General features: G+C 44.5%; 1 protein-coding gene across 1 annotated transcript in view; it reads right to left on the bottom strand.

The window, feature by feature from the left end:
• Positions 1 to 13,267: 13,267 nt before the first annotated feature.
• EPHA4 (EPH receptor A4) overlaps positions 13,268 to 19,823 on the bottom strand; it is a 95,303-nt gene continuing 88,747 nt past the window's right edge. The window contains exons 16-18 of the mRNA XM_082767457.1: positions 18,742 to 18,897; positions 17,560 to 18,454; positions 13,268 to 15,561 (exon numbers count right to left, since the gene is read on the bottom strand). Coding sequence (XP_082623583.1) covers positions 18,340 to 18,454; positions 18,742 to 18,897 — 271 coding nt within the window. The 3' untranslated portion in view covers positions 13,268 to 15,561; positions 17,560 to 18,339. The remainder of the gene's footprint in view (positions 15,562 to 17,559; positions 18,455 to 18,741; positions 18,898 to 19,823) is intronic.

Raw genomic sequence — 19,823 nt, 5'->3', positions numbered from 1 at the left:
TGGGTCACATAAAGCACAAGAATACATCTCTTGCAAACAGCCTATAAAGAAAAAGTTATTAAGCTTTATTACAAGTGCTTGTCCTGTCCTTTAAAAATGGGCTGCAGCATAAAGTACTCAGGCCCCCAATATCAAGCAAAAACAAAACAACAAAAACAAACAAACAAACAAACAAACAAACCTTCGATTACAAAAGGCCCTTTTGCAAAGTAACACATGAAAACACAAACACCTATTTGGAGTAGTGAATATAAGCAGATAAATTTCAACTTGAGCAATGTTCTTTGGGCCAATGGCATGATCGTGGCTATACACCTACAGATTAAGGAATGGAAAACTGTTTTATTTGCTCCTGGACAGGTAATTTCTGCTACATCAAGTCTAAGATAAGTCTTTATCCATCACATGGTATTCATTAGTCTGTTCAGATAATCCGTAATACAGGCCAAACTGCAAAAAGATTAGCTACAAGAAAGCACCACTCATTTTAAAGTGTTAACACAATTAGTTGAACTTCTTCATTTTCAGCCCTGTATGTATTTATCCAAACCCAAATACATCCCTGAAATGAAGAGGCTTGAGAGGCAACAAAGTGCTATGCTTATATTAAAGCTGGGTGAAAACAGAGCAGAAATGAACCTACTTTATCTCATTATGAGCATGTGCTTCAACTGTATCAGGTCGCAGCCTTGCCCACCTGTACCAACAGTTCTGTAATTGATTCCTACAAGCCCTCATACCCTATGGCTTCCAGTTCCATTTAAATGCAGATGTGAACTAATGGAAGGGCTGTGCATTTCTGAGCAGAGACTTGGGGAACATATTGCCTATTCAGTGATCTGAATGCTTTTATTCTTTTCCTTAACAGCCTTTATTTTGTTGTGTCTATTTTTATTTTTTTTGTTTTTAATTTAAACAACATGGGGCTTTTTCCACGCTCTGTTAAAAGAGGAAGGGGGAAAAGAGCTAATTATATCTGAACTGAAGTGTAACCATGGCCCTATTAAATAGGTAGCAGTTATGGGCTATTGATCGCAGTTCACAGGAAAAGCTTGTCATGTAGTGTCAAGAGGTTAATGTAATTACAAGAGCGGGCAGCAGGATCAGCTGTGTCCTCGAATAGGCGAATAACTAAAAGCTGCTTTAGAGACACATAATGTTGTCAAAGCATAAATAATTCATCCCAGCATTCGAGAAGAAATTACTGCTCTGTTCCAGCGTATTATTCAGCCATTAAAATCCTGCCCTTGTAGAGTCTTTTGATGTAGTCATATTTTCAGTTCTAAGAGCAGTTTTGGAGCATTCAGCTTTTATTAAGCCTTATATTGTGCAGTTTTCAAAGTATTAAAAAGGATATGAAATAGACTTGCAATTTGTTTAATAACTGCATTGCAATTCAGATAAGGAGACGACCATGTGGATTTATGGAGTGCCTGTGCAAAGCCATGGTGCGATGTGATGGAATTCTCCAGCTACCCTAAGCAAGCCTGAATTAAGTGGGCTTCAGCTATTTACTAGCACTGATAGCTGCAGCAGCCTTCGCAGCATTTGGTGAGCCATTTCTCAAGATGCAGCTGATAGGAGAGCCATGAGAAGTATCAGCATGCCCAGCTACTCTCCTGTTACAGCCTCCTGACTCTTTGCTAGTCCTTCTGAAAGTCTTTGGCAATTTGATACTGGATGCTTTCCACTCTTCGCATCTGTTGCCTGAACTGTGTCTTGCAAGTTCATCTGATGCACAGATTATCTGTTACACAGCCAAAGCCCCAAAACTGTCCTTAAAGTGGAGTCGGAACATGTCATTTTGGTATCTCTAAAACTTTTTTCTTTTTAAACATCCAAGCAAAAAAATGAACAAACAAACAAAGAAAAACAATTCCTCATTTTAGAGCATATTTAGCCACTTAGAGCTTTAAGGAGAAGGGATGTGGCTTGACAGAGAAAGCAGGCTTTCATTTCAAGTTGACCAAAAGGAAAGCCTACCCCGAACACACAACCCCAACCGAGCACTCCCCACTGTCATTATTCACCCTAATTCCCTGCTAGAGGCTAGCCCCAACCCTTCTCCTGCCCACCAAATGTGGCTGGAGCTGGAAGGCTACAGCTGGAGATGTGAACCTGTGCTAACGCTACTGCAAAAGCACTGTCAATATTATGAAGTCTATAGTGAGCTTGCTCTCAGATCATTGCTGCCAGTGATTGGTGGCAATCTGATAAAGAAAGGAATAAGAATTTAGTTATAAAGCCATTGCATGGAAAAATAAATAAAACAGAAATAAGCATGAAGCTGAGAAGACCATAGTTGCAAAAAGTAGCTTAGGAATGATTTCAGGTGAAAGGTTCACCAGCACAGGACAGAGAAAACACAGAGAAAGAAAATAAATAAATAAATAGCTTTATCAAAGTCTTTAAAACACCACCATTCTGACACAGCAGCTACTCTTCTGGCTTACTGACAAAAACCAAACAGGTGAGATCCTCCCCAAAACTGCTATTCAATTTTTGAACAAGCCATCTCCCAAAGGTAGGCATTTTGACAACAGTGCCTAAAGAGACCCTATTTCTATGGCAAAAGAGCTACTTTTTCCCATATCATCTCTTTTCAATAACAAAAATTGAACAACTGTTTGGGGAGAAAAAAAAATCTGAACAAGCAAACTGGTCCCCGCTGCGGATATCCTTACCTTTGAACCTCACGCGCTGCTCTTCCTTTTCTACTTCCCATGCACCAGTGCACGGATATTTGCTGTGTTGTAAGGGGAGTTTATCTTGGCTTTGTGTGCATCTCTGCAGTGTTGACAGAGGGATTTTTATGTTTCTTACACTATTTCATTCACAGCCCAAAGAAGAAAGTCCAGCTTACTTCTAAGGGAAGTTGAATTTAGTATCTTAAATTCACCACACAAATAAGATCATTAGGAAGGTGCCAATATTCTGTATACACCACTCACAGGTCCATACCGTTAAGTAAAAAAGAAGGCAATGGTTGAAACAACAGAAACAAACCTAAATGCAGCTTTTTGATGGCTCAGCAGTTACAAGCTGTGAAAACAACATAAAGGATGCAAAAATAGGAGCTTTCTCACAGTGTTTTCCTGTTTCTCAGAATTCATACAGCCTGCTCTGTGGTAGCTCTCAGTCAGCTCTGAACTCACACCAGCATTCATAAAGACAGTTGAAGGCCAATTCCACGTTGACTCCATCAGGTGGAGATTTAGTCCAGCTGGGGACTGTACATTTTGTCATTCCTATCAGTAAATCTTATCAGGCCCAAAAGAGGCAGGGGTCTTGGTTGACATCGTGTAGTGTTTGGCTTCCCTGAATCTATCCTGTGATAAGCAAGGATCAACACTTGCATCCTGCACGTGGCATGGAGTAAAAATGAGATCCATGCATGTGTCCCCTTGTTTGCTTAGCAGTAGCTCAGTTGTCTGCCATGATTACTTGAAACCAAATTGTACATTGCCACAAAGTTTTGTTATGAAACAAGCCAAAAACTAAAGTTCTCGCCAGGCCTGGATTTGAAAATTTGAAATTTCAGCAGTTTTGAGTTATATCTGTGAAAAATAAACAAACAAACAAAAAACATAGATTACTAAAATGAGACAAAGGCCTATTCAAAAGGGTTTTGTCCATTTTTTCCTGAAAGCCAGTTCCACACTCCTAGTTGATAAAGCAGTCTGAGCCCATGCCTCCCACAGGGGAGCGGGACTGAGCTGAGCTGCTTTACTGCTAGGAGCTTCACTAGGTGATTGAATAAAATAACACGCAGGTTGAAATCTTTCCTCCTTTGAAGGCAATGATAAAACTCCCAGTGGGGCTGGGATTTAACTCGAGGATTACAGCTGCTGTGGATCAATCCTTTACCAGGTTTAGTGGAGTTAGGCCAATTAACACCAGCCAAGGGCACAGCCCCTTCATTCTACCCAGAAAGCAATAATATCCATTATTGTGTTTCCCAGCCAGCGCTCTGCCATTCTTCTTTGACACAATCTCCCTCTATCTCCCACCTTTTCTAGTTTCCCATTTGTGACCCTTGGCTCACAGAGCCATCTGAAGCCTTAAAAATATTTGTTCTCTAAAATGTAACAGAAAGAAAAATGTTTGGATTTTTGCTTTGTCAGGAATCTGCTTCACTTATGTCCAATTAAAACAAAGATAAAAAGTAATCTCCTCATCTTCAGTGAGGAAAGAGCTGGGGCTTTTCAAATATACAAATCAAATGAAATAACATCGCAGACTGCCAGCTCCAAATCAGATGTGCATGGGGGGACGTATGCAATGCATTACAAACATCTGCCCTGCATCTCAGGCCACATCCAGAGACTTCTTTGGGCCATTGTCCACATTCTGAACTCTTTAACATGCAACAGATTTTGCATTCTTAGATTATTTTTTGCTTCAATAATTAGTAAATAGCAATGTGTGACTTTAATTCATCAGAACAGACTGAACATTGTTAATTTGCGACTTCACTTTTCTTTATGAAAACTATAAAAATGAGCAAATTCTCCTCTCTGAAAGGCACTTTGTGGTATGCTCTTTTCCACAGCTTTGTGTTAAAAATTGTCCCTCTCCTCCTCTTCCCCTCCTCTTTCTCATCTCCCCTTTTGTTTCTCTGCCTGCTGCCTTTTGCTTTCAGGCAAACCCATCACAGCCTGGAGCCCAGAGCAGAGCAAGGACAAGAGCTCAGCTCACTGGATTCACACCTGCTTGCCATGCTGGGTCTGAACCGAAGTGCTGTAAGACAAACCATGCTCACTCTGTGGTATTCAATACCAGGAAAACCCCAGCAGATGTCTTCAGCCATTTAAAGGCTGCTTTGTGCTTACAGAAATCTGGCCTTCAGAATATGAACATTTTGTTTTGTTTTCTTTTCTTTTATATAAGTGGTGGTTTCTTGCTGAGAAAGTTTGATTGACTAAGGCAACCTAAAAAAATCCCATGCAACTCGGTTGCCCAGTCACACACTGGCTGTCAAATAGCGATGAATCAGAGAGGACAGTTCATGAGCTGAATGCTTCACTGCACTCTTCAGCAAATTCATTAAAACAATCCAGTTTGGTTTACAAAATGATACATAAACAAAAAGAGCAGCACCGTATATATCAAATACTGTCTACAAATGAGCACAGCTAAAACTAGGCTGCCTCAACTGGGTTCACCTGAACTGAAGCCCCAGCATGCAACACCGAGGCCAAAGAGAAAAGAAAAAGCCACAAAATGAAACAAATGAAGCAACGCAGCCCAGATCACACCAGCCCAATACTGCCCTAGGTAAATAAGCAACTGCAGCTCATCTACATCTACAGGGCTCACCTCATCTAGAGGGCTAAATGCTCATGCATGAAGTTACATATGGGAGAGGCAGGCTTTTTTGCACAGACTCAGCCTTCAGCATGGACACAATTTGTTCACAAATAGGACCTCCAGTTGCTCAGTTTAAGATTCCATATGCTGTTCCTGCTGATAATGAGATTTTAAAGATTATGAGATAAACTAACTTGTCATTCTGATTCAAAAAGGTAAGCTTATAAGTCCATGGAAATCCCTCCTTAATACAAGCAGGAAAGGCTTAGCGTTAGCATAAGTTTGTTTGGCAGTAAATAAAAATTAGAACAAAAATCTGAACAAAAGATTTATATATTCCAGCAAGGAAATAAGACTGAGTGCTATAAAATCATCTGGTGGCTAGTCCTGTGCTGGGAAGCTGTTTGGGTTACCTGGATGCTTTGCACTGCCTGGGCAGTCCCGTGCCTACGGACACCACCACGTACAGCTCCCCACACACACCTGAGGGGCGGGCTCGTCCTCACAACAAGAAGATAGGAACATGCGTGATGGTCAACAACTGCTCTCATTGTGAACAATGGGAGGAAGCTTTCCAGTACCCAATAGCATGTTGTCTATTTCCTCAATCATTTAAATGGAACTGCTTTTCATTTATTCCTGAAGCATGCTTGTATCTGCAGTCGATAGTGTTGTTAAGCTGTCTGGATGCGTGTCATCATGGCAAGTGTGAGTCTCTCCAGTCCCGTAACGAGCGCACAGCTGCCAGGGAAGTGCAGCACAGGCAGGACTTGGGAAAACAGGAAAATCTCACCAGTGGCAATTCAAGAGTTGGGGATGAGGGAGGTTTAATGATGGAAAAGGATGAAACTGACATAACCAAGAGCTGGAGAATAGGAACTATGAATAATATGGGATGAGCACAGGAAGGAAGCAGTCAAAAATCAACAATAAACCAGGGCATTGTAATACAAACCTTGACCTGAGACTGTCTGCTTCAAGAGCGAGCATGCCGAGGGACCGAAGAGCCAAGCATAGGTGTAGAAACCCAGCACAGGCACTGCTGGTAACTGCATGTGGAGTAGTTACTAGATAATGTACTTTTCCACTTGAAAATATACAGGCTTCTTGGGAAAGAAAGCAAACTCCAGTAAAACCTGCAGAGCGATTCTTCTAACAACCCAAACGAGGTCCTTGCTTTATTTATCGCTTTATCTGGTTGCTTTGGTCAATGCCCTACAAATCTGAGCACAGGGCCCAGAATTGACCATATGTGCTTCTGGAAGACAAAACCATTTTGTTGAGCTTTTCTTCTTCCACTGCAAGGAACAAAAGCTTGTTTCACTTGGCTCAATTCTCGGTAACAATTGACTTTGGGAGGAGGGCACGGAGACTGTGTCATTTTTCAACCCACTGCAGAACTACAAGCTGAAGAAACAATTTGTCCCTGCAGTCAGTTAAAATATATACACAAACTTAGCCTGATTTCACAGGTGTTTCTGCTTTAAACCACAGTTGTTTGTTGTTTGCTGCTCTCACCCAGCCCCAACCCCTTTGGTAAATAAGCAGCAATCCGACGGCTTGCTGCGATACAAAACACACCCGCTGCAGAAGCACCAGATCTGCTCCTCCTTGGCTCTAAGCCCCGAAACACCACCCCTCTGGGTCCCTGAGGTGCTTCCCCAGCTGAGCCTGCCGGGGCTCCCACAGCACAGAAACAGTCAACCCCCAGCCTGAGGAGAAAAGGATCTGAGAGTCCACCAGGAACTCCATCCTCACGGCTTCCTTCTGCCCTCCCAGGCAGCTGCTGGCTAGCCAGGAGCACTGCCGCCATGGCTGGTATCCCAAGCTGGGATACACCTTGGGTAATTTCTGCAGCCAGAATGCAGGTTGGATGCACAGATGCTAGATTTCTGCAGGCTAGATGCACAGGGACCATTGGTGGTCTTATTCAAAGGCAATGCTGAAGGCAACCAGTTGTGTTTACCTAAGATGGAGGCAAAAATAAGGTGGCTGAAGTCAGGGTAGCAGAAAGATGCAATGTCAACAGTGTGTTTGTCTTGTCTCCTTAATCACACTGGCCCAATGAACAAGTAAAAGTGGCCCTGGCTAAATCATGTTACCAAACATATCTGTAATTGTTACGTGTAGCGATTTCATCCATGGCCCAAAATACGTCTATGCTTTAGAAAGGGACTGCAGGCTCACAAGAAGGTTCACTTAAAGATACCCTGAGGGTAGATGACATGAAGGTGCAGCGGCTGAGAAACTGTTTAAAAATAATGATAAAAGTTACAACTAAAAGAACCGTTACCCACCAGTAGGCAAAGCTCATAGCACTGCATGAGACATCCAGCTCCACAGCTGCACAAAGGAGCTTTCATGTCAGGGGATGAATTCCCCCAACAAGCTCATAGATGGGTCTTCAACTTTCTCTTTTTTTTTCCAGGAATGTTAGCTGATAATAGTAGGAATGTAATGTAGGAATGTAGGAGCGTGTAATTTTCTACCCAGCAAAGTATCGAATATCCATGTAGCACCACCAAGCTCTTCTGTGACTGAAGTCACACTCTCACAAGTTGCCCTGGACAAAACAAAGCAGCCAAAGGATTCCTGATGGGCAACTACAGGAAAAGCAATCACACAATACTTTATCAAAAAGATATCCCCTGTGCTTCTGAAGTCAAGCCCTGAACTTTTTGTCTCTGTAGTTCATTACATATATTAGCAGTAGAGCTACATATGTTTGTTTCTCTGGGGCACAGGGAACACAAGTGACTTTTTTCCCCCTTATCATCCTGACACCACAGCTCACAGCTCACACGTGTGATCCTGCAGGCGTCCCCAGGGCCCCCATCTCCATCTCTTCCTTCTCAGCTACCTGGGCACCCTGTTCCTCTCACTCAGTTGTCAGCCCAACCCAAACTGTTCAGTCCAGCTTGTAACTCGGGGACAGATTGGTGTGACTCACATATGTTCTTTTGAAGAGCTAAGGAGTTATCTTAATTAAAAATTTTCCAAGATATTTCTTATTGTTATCAGAGAAGCGAGGCTGAACCAGGAAGAGTGCTTCGCAGGGTAGGCTCCCAGGAGCTCTGACTGCTCATGGCACAACCCTCCACAGGTACAGAACTGTGTCTGAAGATGTTCTCCATTGATCCCCTGAGAGCCCTGGTCCCAGTCCTTCACCAGAGACTTCCAAAAGCTGAGGGTGATGACTGCAGAAGTGGACCTACACCTTCACCTGGATCTGAGCCGCCTTCCAGCAGTTGCTCTGTATCGTACCCCAAATATCCCTGTGCACCATGCACATCCATCCCCAGCTGGAGTCATCTATTGCGTTGAAAACAAACAATGTTGGCATTAATGATTTGCCCTAAAATAATGATTTGCCCATGAAAATGGTACTTCAGCACCTGGCAGGTTCATTTTCAGTTGTGCAGCGTCACACACGGCAGCAGCGGCTGTGGGCAGGGGGAGGCTGAGAGCAGCGGCGCGGGGCGGCCAGCATCAGGCTTGTGCTGTGCACGTGTGTGTGTGCGTGCAGACAGTTCTTACACACGTGGATGGATGCAGATACATTGTGTAGTACCATGCTGGGAGGTATCACAGGAGCTTTGTACTGGGGAAGACTCCTCAAGCTCTTCTGGAGGGTTCCACAGACTTACTCCTCTCATCACCCAACTTGTTACTAACAAGAGAAAACCACCCACTCTAATCCAGCACAGCTCTGGCACACCCACCTGTGTACTTTGCTCAAACACTCAGCACCATTGAAGTCAAACACAGTTTAGTACACAACTTGCAAGTTATTCCCAGGATTGAAACAGTTGTGTGGACTTCCTGAGTGCCAGAATAACTCCTTCACAGAAATCCCACAGTCAGTCAATTAGGAAAGCTTAAAGTAATCAGTCACCCACAGACGATTGGATTTAGCAGTTGGTGAATGTGTTTTGTTCTTGGATCAACTACACCCACTTCCAAAGCTGATTAAAAAATGTTGATGATCTCTTCCACCTGGCTGGGACAATAAAACGGCTGCAAAAAAACAGCTCTGAAACCCTGGGTGAGTGGAAAGCTGCTCTTAGCAGGCTGCAGCCCGGTGCGAACGCAAAAGCAGGTGAAAAGTGAAGCAACATCTGCATAAGGAAAACTTCTGGATGGTTTTTGAAGCCAGTAACACTTGTCTTAGGAATGCCTTAATGTCATGTCTTAATTGTCTTAATGGCATGTGGGGACTGGTTAGTTGCCCATTTCTTTCCTCCATCTGTGCATACCAGAGAGCAGAAGTTGGTGAAGGAGGCGTGGGTGTCCTGAGATGGCCTGTCTCTTCAGAAGCCAGAATTCTGCAAAAATGATGGGAAAGGTCTCTGAGGTTCAATGTTGCATTGCAGTCCTAAGCATTTGGTCAAACCAAACCTATCTGCAGTCATAATATAAACCTGGAAACCAAGCTGACAGAGAGGAGCTGTGGAACTCCACAGAAGCCTTTCTGTCTGTTGTTGGGTACTGTTACCTCGTGTTGTTAAACATATCCTTCAAATATTCGCATGAGTAACAGCCACATAAAAAATAAAGGACAACCTGAATATGCTATCACGACTTAACTCTTTGCCAGAACATGAATATAGTATCTTTTTAGAGGAAAAATAATAATAATAATAATAAAATTACTTTGAAGTTTCACATATACCATATGGCTAAGGGTTAGATCTTTAAGCTGATGCAAATCCAGACAGTTCCAGTGAAATCAGTTCATACCACGTGAGGGACCAGATCGACTCCTTTATCCTCACTTTCTTACTGTTGTTGGTGCCACCTTTTCTAGGCCGTTCACACTACGCTGCTGCAGTCGACTCAACAGCCTCTTTAAGCATGGAGAAATTTTAACCTCCCATCTTTTTTTCCAAAGTTTTTTTTTTTTTTTTTTTTTTTTTTTTTTCCCATAGGAGAATTTTAACCATTTTTTCAAAAAGGTAGAAGTCAATGCTCTATAATGTTTGTCATGTAATACAAATCTTCAGGCTGGAAAGTCATGGGTAAGCTCTCAGACAGATTAACCAGGTGAGCTGCACAATCCCCTGCCTCCCTGGGGATTCTGGTACTGAAATATTGAGTGTTGAGTTTCCAGGTAATCCCAGTGGCACATGGCCATGCTATGACACCCAGAACCAAAGCACTGCTGAAAGTCCCAGTTGAGGACTGAGCTTTTAGGGGACTTGGGGATTTAAAGCCTAGCTCCGATGCTCCCTCACCTCCCAGATGGCTGCATTTTCAAATCATCTATGACTTGGCCAGCCACAGCTGCTGACCACCCTAAATGCTCATGCAGCCCCAGGCCTTTATTGGAGCAAAGCTCAGAGAACATCCCCCAAGACAGGAACTGCCCGTGCCCTCATCTATCCAACAACACCCATCTCTCACTTTATACAGCTTCTCGCTGTGTTGGCCTGCTGCTGAACCAACCCTCCCCAGGTGATTATAATGGAGACATCTGGGGAGCCTCGTCAGCAAGGTGCTGAATGCAAGGCCAAAAATCCAGCTGGGATGTGGGAGCCCGTTCTGTGAGCAGCTCCACGCCGTTGTTTCAAGCTGGGCAGGGGGCGCAGACCCGCGCTTGTAATTGCCGAACAGCCCCCGAGCACCTGGCCCTGGGGCTTCAGTTACTGAGCCCAGGGGAGGCAAGGCACTGTGGCAGAGAGGGGAGGAGAACGGGGCTCCTAATGGTGGCTTTGTTCTTCTGACCATTTAAAACAAAACAAAAACAAACAAAAAAAAAGAAAGAAAAAAAAAGTCTTCCAAAAATGAACACCGAAATGCCTCAGCCCACTTAATTGGTTACAAGGTTTTATAGAGCAGAGTCTGGAGTAAGTTCAAGAGCACCAAAAAACAAGGATTTCATTATCTTTTGTTGGTCTGGATACAGGCTAGTAATCCGCAGCAGATTGCTGGAATTTAACTAGAACATATAAAAAGTAAGTTATGATAGCATGGTCCTGTGGCTACTCTCTCCGTCCGCCCAGGGAGAAAACATTTACTAAGCTGATTGGAAAAGAATACTTCAGGTTTTAATTTTTGTTTTTCAAAGAAAACTTCTATGTATTCATATAACTTCCTCAGAGGCTGCTGTAAACAAAGAATTATGTTCAGGGCCGCTGCCAGAAACGAGGTATGTCCGAGGTCTGTAACCCATTCAGTGGAGAATCATTCTGTGGCCCAAGGGGACTCCTGAACACAGAGAGGGCGAAATAACTGAGGTCAAGGCCTCAAACGCAGCTCTAATTTTAATCGTGTTGATTTAGAGCTTTTTGTAACATGTTTTTTTTTTTTTTTTTTTTCAATTGTCAAAACCCATTTAATTTTTCTTGACATGCTTAGAACAGCCCCAGCGTGGCTGGAGGAGCGGTGCCTGTGTGCTTTGTACCCAATCAGAGTCCCTTGCCTCATGCTAGAGTGCAAGTGCGTGGACAAAATGAGGAGCAGAGAGAGAACAAGTGTGTTGTTGGTAAGGAAATATCTTAATAAAATCCATATATTTCAAGAAAACAAAACCATTGTGGTAAAAACTTTCAGTAGGATGGTTCCTTAGATTTGGGAACTGGAAGGGAAACTGAGCGGGGAATCGGAGAGAGAAAAATGACGGTGCCCAATTCTCGCTGGACATTTGACAGTTGTTTCTTAAAAAGATGTACAGGTTTTGCTTTCATTTCACAATAAGGCTGAACTATTTGTACAAGTTTTTCTTTGTGTGTGCGCAATGGAATCTGTTTTTCCAGCCAAGACACATTCCCTCTTAACACACCGCCTGGCCAAATAAAGACACCAGAGAAACACCCAGTTTGTTGCCTTTGTGTTCTCAAGCACTGAAGGAAACAATGAACCAGCTTTTGAAATATGCTAAGCCAGTGCCATCAGCAGGACTTCCTGGGGACTAAGGCTGCATGTTGCAGCTCCATTGGCTTCACTGGAACCCTTCCCAAGAAGAGCTGGGTTCAAAGTATTTGTCAGGCAGACAAGTCAAAAGCTTAAGCACCATTTCTGGAAGAGCCAGCATCCTTTTTGCCCTACCTTTGAACTGTGTACACCCATAACGAGGTGGGTGCAATGGGAGGAGCTCTGGGCACCCCAGTTAAGCAGGGCCACACAGGAGGGGTGGTTAAGGACATCGCACCCTTGGCACACACCTGCCCAGGCGCTGCCATCACCCAGCAGCACCCTTTACACACAGCACCCACTCCCCCGTTCCCTGCTCCGAGCCCTCGCCATCGCAGCTCCGTTTCCTGCTCCCCCTGACACTCACACCTCTGGTTCCCGTTTCACCCCCCAGCTTCTCCTCCCTCCCAGGCCACGTCTCCTACAGCAGCCCCAGGACACCCAGCATGGCTGGCAGTGCCACGAGTCAGCAGCCAGGCTGCAAAAGGGAGCTGTGAAACCTCCAAGACTGCCTCGGCCAGAAGAGACCATGCCAAGGCCCAGGCAACGGGAGAGATGGGTGCAGAATAACTCAGACTACCCCAGAGGACAAATGAAACAATCTCATGGTCCTGCAATTGGTTTGTCAGGGATAGCACCCAGAGAGGGGACCTAGTCCCCGAGGAAAAATCACTGCGATTGTTCACAAGGCCAGCCTGCCTGCAGCATCCTTCCCACATCACAGCTATGTCTGATGGTTGGACTTGGTGATCTTGCAGGTCTTTTCCACCCCAGATGATTCTCTGATTCTCTAATATTCAGCACACCACACAACCTGGGGCAGTACCAGGAGCATGAGACGTGCTTGAAGATACAGCTGGGAGCTGCGCAGTGTAAGCGAGCTTTGGGAGTGCATTCCTCTGAAATCTCCCAAAGAAAACTGATCCCCTCAAGGCAAACAGCAGGGTTATTACCTCGAGCTTTGTATTCATATTTGTTGTGGATAAGCACTAAGTAATAAAAGAGTAATAAAAAGATGCAATAATTAGAAAGAGTCCATTTCAGGTTTGTACAGCAACTACTTTATTATTTTCAAATGCAAATGTTTGCATTGCTATTTTACAATTTTACAAACTAGGTATAAAAGACCATAAATAAATGACATAAGTTATGTGTACCTAAAATTCATGGAAGGGAAAAACATTACAAATTAAAACAAAATAGAAAATCTATATATCTAACCCAGAGATCGTTCAAATGCACGAACCAAGAAATGCTGTTAGATTTTTTCAGTATGAACTAAATTATAATATGCCTCATACATTCTAATTTTAACCACAGTCCTTGCATATTCCAACATACTTGCAGTGATACAAAAAAATAAATGCACTCTCTTTTTATTTGTCTGATTAGTATTTCAGTTCTTTTTTTTTTTTTTTTCTGGTTATGAAAATGTCACAAAAGAAAAATACTGCTTTTTAAGTCCCCTTTACTGGTTACTTACCAGCCTTTTGTATTTTATACATATATTTTTTAACACATAGATCCATCACAAAATTAGTACAGCAAGAAACCTGGACAAACATCAACCAGTGGGGTGCGAGCAGGACAACTCCTTAACGAGCAGAGGCCTGTGGTGCCGGCCAGACTTCTCGATGACATCCTGGGCAGTGGGGAAGCTGCCCCGGGTCCCCTTCACCCCAGCTGCCTCCGGAGCCATGGCCCCCGGTGCCAGAAGCCTGCAGCCCCTCACTGCCTGCCCCGGCTGCCCCCAGCCCAGCTCCTTCTCCTTCTCCTCCTCCTCCAGCACGGCCACTGGTGGGGACGGTCTTCCAGTGCAGCACACCCGGATCCCCCCGAGGGGAGCGCTCCCCATCCCGTGACATTTGTTGCGCTGCTCTGGGCACGCAGTGGCACCTCGCGCCCTGCTCCCAATGCCCAGCGCCCGCACACTCCCTGGGCTCTAGGTGCACGGCTCCACTCAGAAACTCTGTAAGTTTACTGTAAGTTAGCAGTGAATTCTCTGAAGGCAGAAAGCTGCTGTAGGTAGCACCAGCAGGCCGTAGCACTGCTCCCTGGGCCACGGGAGGCGCCTCCTCCAGCACCTCACCACATGCTGGGAACAGGACACGTTGCAACTCTCCGGCTCTCTACTGTAACCTTAACAGTCTCGTGACTGTGATCCTTAACTGTGCCAGGAGCAAATGAAGTGTTTTGATTATTAAAGTTTTCACAGCTTGCACACAGAGCAAGGTGCTCCTGTGAATGGAAGAATTGCATATATTTGTTTGCATTCAACAAGTCTTTAAAACCCTCCTTTGCAGATAAAAAAGGCTACTTAAGAATGCAGTTTGGGGTTACCAGTGGATGGATGTGCAGGTGCTGCCTCCATCAACTTGCCATTGAGAAACTGGTTGCTTTTTATCATAAACAGGGCATTAGTAAGAATAAACAACACTTAGGAAAACCTTTAGCACCCTTACGGATCCTGTAATCTACAGCTTGAAAACTAACTTGAAATGGTCCCTCTTTTAGGCCGCAAAACTACTCATTACAGGTAGTGTGGCAGTTAAAAATACATCTACAGACACAGAAATTTCAACGTTTTCAAATGTGTGTGTTCTTGCTACCACTGCAGACAGGAGCTGTTGGCCTGTGCTCACGTGGCAGCGGGGCTCCTGCGCTTCCAGGGGTGCTTTCGGCACATTCACAGGCAGCTCTACACGAGGCGACTTGCACGCACACGCACACAAACACACATACGCACCTGTCAGAGGAGATAATAATCCATTATCCATTCAAGGAAAAAAAATATATTTATATCACTGCAATGGCACGTTTCGTGTAAAATGTCACTTCAGCAATGTATATAGGCAGCTCACAGGAACTGGGTTCTTTGCTGCGGCACCTGGCCTGGCGTCCATGGTAAGATGTGTAGTGTTCTGCCACCTGCATCTGTCTGCGATGCAGCAGTGACAGCCAGGGGATAAGAAGAGAAAACAACAAAATATATAAATAAAGTCCAAGGTAGGAAGAGAAAGCAGAAGGGGAGGAAAAAAAATCAAGAAGTCTGCAGGGCTTTGACACAGTACATTCCTCCAGTGACAACTGGGCGCTGAATCTCATCGAGTTAGTCATCTTTCAATGAATCAAAAATGGAGTGGCAAGGAAAAAAATAGAGAAAGTAAAAGTCACGCTCTCTTCAGGTCCCAATGACTGTTCAGTGCGTGGTTTCCAGGATCAGTGCTAGGGAAGACACAACCGTGGATCCAGAAGGCTTCGTGTCTGGTCTGTGTTCCTCCGCGGTCAATATGATCATCAGGACGGGCTATGAGGCCATGAAAGCAAAATCTGATTTCCCTGCACAAAAAGAAAACACAAATATTTCACCAACGTGCAACACAACAGACACCTACCCCTGCCCTAGTATCTCCTCTGAGGTTTCCCTCTAGAAGCTGCTGCAATCCTTCACTCACATCCTCAGAAAAGAGCTGAACTCATTCCTGCCTGGCGAAGCGCTGACATGGGAGCAGGTCAAGCTTCCACGACACACCTTATAACTGGCTATGTAAGGGACTGGAGCTGCCTTCAGAGTTTTCACTTCACATGGACACAATTTTTCATTTTGGGTAGAAAATATTGGAGTGTTCTGAATGACTGTCACTAGGCTGCAAGAAAACATTTTTTCAAATAGGCCAGAAAATTGGGTGTATTTTGTTTTAATGTAAAAGATGATCTCAACAGACTGCAACAGATCTACAGCAAGGGGAAACTTAAATGTATCTCTGCACTTCAGCAAAAGAATTTTTGCTGCTGGAAGTACAAGTGTCAGGTCTTTAAAATGAGTAACCGCTTCTTATGTCGCCTGGCAACGTGACATTAAAACATGCTGGTTTAAATAGTTTCTTAAAAGAAATATTAAAGTTCTTCAAATGGAAAAGCTTTTATAAGTAATGCTGCAGAACAGTTTTTACTAAGCTGTCATGACATGACAGGATCTGAATTTAGCATCCCATAATCTGAACAAGTTGTTTTCTGAGAAAGTTGGGGGTGAGGGAGAGTTAGTGGTTAAAATCAGCAAGTTATTGTTAAAAGTGACAAAAATGATGTGAGCAGCGCTGTGGATGCAGTAAGTGTGACTTGTCCAACTGACTGAGCTGTTTTGGATTTAGAATAAATGCAATCGTTAAAAAGAATCTGACATCTAAAGCTGCTAAATTATTTCTGAATTTGCTGTCAGGTGCAAAGTGGGACCAAAATATTGCAGACCAAAGAACCAGTTTTAGCACCATCAAAATATAAATCTCACCTTCTTGACACTGTGCCTGGCACAGCTGAAATGCAGTGTCTCTTCAGGAGCATGTATCCTAAAAGTCCCCCTCCTCCCCATCACAGCATAAGATCCTGTCACTTTTCTAAGGTCATCTCACCCCTACAGTCCACAAAAGGAGTTTAAAAGGCATCTGATCTGTACAAATCTCTGGTCCCCTTTCACTGATCAAAAAGAGTTACAGAAGCCTCAACATAAATAAAATCCAGGTCTGTTCAGAGCTTTGCTGGATAACGCTTTGTCCGACGTGATCTAATGAGGACAAGCACAATCCTACAGCAGCCACCTCCACCCAGCGAGCTAGGGGATGCTTTCACTCGGCTTCCCATCTGCTCCGAGCAGAGGGAGGCAGCTTTTCCAGTAGTTATGGGCCACCTTCTTGGCCATACTCACAGAAGGGTGCTTAGACCTCGGCCATGCAGCCTACAGCCACTGGTAGAAGAAACTGAGGCTGCACTTGGTGAGAAATATTCCTCTGTTCAAACTTGGCATGTGCCAGGCATTCGGACCCACAGATGCTTTGATAACCCAGGCTATGGGGCTGGCCCTAAAGGGGGCTGTGCATGGAGCCCTTCGCATTTCCTTCTACTCCCACTCAGATAAAACCAGTGACAGCAACTGAGGCTGATCTTCCTGCAGCACACATACTGGTTCTGCCATTATAGGCAGGAAAAGCCCTTGGTCCTCCTTCTGTGAACAGTTATCTGTACATGTACTTTGAAACACTGCTCTTCCTTTTTATGGGATCCACATGTGGGTTTTTCCACCCCCAAAAATAAAGGCATCCCTACTGCTTACACCGAGAAGCGGGATCAGGCTCTGAGCACTGCACGGCCTGAGGCCCACGACACTTTTACTGCACCTGGTCTGCACATCCCAGCCTGCAACAGCTTGTGAGCCAGACTGGGTTCTGGATCCCCAAATAATACACAGAGGTTGGTTGATTTGTGTTTTTACAGTGATGAAATACTAGCACAGGTTAAGAAATAAAGCACCACAAACATGTTGGATGCTGTACTTCCACTGACCTTCTCCACGTGGCAATGGGAATCACTTCTTGAAAGAGCAAAGATGTCCGAAAGCTCCACAGCCACGATTGTCACAGCTGACTACTGGCAAGATGTTCATGAAAAGTCTCTACATGGTAGGATTCAGCACAGCACAACAGCCAGCAATCTCCCCAGAAGTCCAGTTTTGCCCAGTAATCCACAAGGTGGGTCATTTCATGTCTCAAGCCCGTGAGTGGGCAGGTCACGAATCGACAGGCACTGATTAGCCAGATGATATTCTCACTGAGGTTTCTGCAAGGTATTAGTGATGCATCAAGTCTGCAAAAAATATCCTAGGGCAGATTCTTCATTCCAGTGAAAGATGCACAACTGTGGTTTCACCCACAAATAAAACACTATGGTTGTAATCCTACAGGTCACAGGGAGAAGGAAAGTAATTTTTTTTTGTTTTGTTTTGTTTTTTTTTAAAGGACAATATCTGGCAGCAAACATAGCATCAAAACTCGAATGTGACTTTATATTTATATAGATACATGTATTTTACATATCGTTGATCAACAGAGAAGTATGTTCCAAGAAACAATTTGTTCCAGGTCTGGTTTAAAATGACAGCTTGTCATTTCTGGAGGCCCCCCTCCCAACACACACGCTCGGTTTCCACAATCTGTACATCAAGCAATGCTGCAGATCTCTATTTCAACGGGCGAGGAGACGAAGTAAAAAAAGTGCAGTTCTTCAATTAAAGTGCATGGATGAGGTAAACTAATTTCAAGAGTTTTGAGTTTATTCAGTACTGGCTCAGACTGGCACCATCCTGCCGTGCATCTGTTGCATTTGGGTGCGCATGGCTTGAACGCTGCTCAAGATCTTGTTCTGGTGCGCGAGGGCAGTGATCCCGATCCTGGCCAGGTCGCTGCGGGAAGCAAGAGAAGAAGCAGGGGGCTGAGAACTGTGGGTCAGATGCTGATCCAGAGACAAATATTAAGAGTCAGCCACAAGTAACACAGCAAAAGCAAGGCAGATGTACAGAAATGTTTAATTAAATAAGTGAAGGCATTGTGGAGGCATTTTAAAGTTATACTCCGTCCAAATGAAAGGCATTCCATTCCTTTAATGAGTGTAATGATATGCAGCACAAAGCAAAGGAGGCTGATTAAATCCAGATTTACCAGTTTTTTTGTTATAGCGCTGAGTACTTACTCCTGGTTCATATGCACCACAGCCTCTAGGGTGGTATAGCCAGCAGCTGTGAAGTTATCCTTGTATCGCTCCATTTTAATGGCTTGGAGCCAGTCACCGACAGAAACAACCGCCGAGAACTCCGGGGAGCTGGGATCCAGCAGGGCTGTGCTGGGCCTGCATGCCAAACAGCGAAAGGACAGACAGACTGCGTCAGCCGCATCGTGACTTTCAAACCCAGCTTTGGTCTCTGCAATGCTTATTCTAAGTTATTAGGAAAAGCAAGGGCAACAAGTCGTGCCTAGCGAAACCTGTAGCTCTCTGGACAGCCAAGTAGATCACCTGCAAGGAACTTAACCAAGTGCAAGGTAATGGGCCAACTTTTGCCAAGAATGAACTCGACCTTAGGTTTTTATTTCTGCTTTCATACGTAACTTGAACCACCACGCTGCTTAGTTTCCACCTCAGATGCAACAAAGGTCCTAGAAAACGCTTTTGCTGCGGGCACCAGAAAGATGGCATTGCCGTGGCGTGCTCGGCCGACCGGCTCCGCGTCTCAGTGGCAGCAGTGGAAGGCAGAGCCAGCCCCGCGTGTGTCAGCCCCCAGCTCAGCAGCTATGGAAACCCCACCCGAGTGTGCGCAGGGGCAGGGTGAGCTCGCAACACCACAGACGGGTTTGGAGAGCAGAACTCAGGGCGGGTTCTGATAAGCCCTGTTCCTAGCCAGGTTCACAGGCAAGCTGGGTGCATTCAATCAAACTCAGGCCAGCAGGGAGCTAATCCCCTCTTTAATCAGCCCATTCCTGACCAGCACGTGTGCCAGCACTGGCGGACTGACGCGGGCTTTGATCTTTGTTTGCACCATGGAATGTGCTTCTCATTTGGCCTTGCACAGATTTGCAAATAACTATTTTCACAAAATTCGCTCCACTTATTAGTATCTCATTTAATTTTTCATGTATATTGTAAATCACACCGTCTCATTAAGCCATTATTAATTACTCCTGTCTATCTAACCCCAACAATTATCATCTCGCAGTTTATTTGGGAACGCGCATCATCAAAGATGAGGTGTGCAACAGCAGAGCTAAGTGCTGCCTACG

This window comes from Aythya marila (assembly GCF_965140915.1).
Source record: "Aythya marila genome assembly, chromosome: 9".
NCBI classification, from domain to species: domain Eukaryota; kingdom Metazoa; phylum Chordata; class Aves; order Anseriformes; family Anatidae; genus Aythya; species Aythya marila.
Note: the sequence above shows the minus strand (reverse complement) of the source record. Positions and strands in the feature narration are given on the sequence as shown.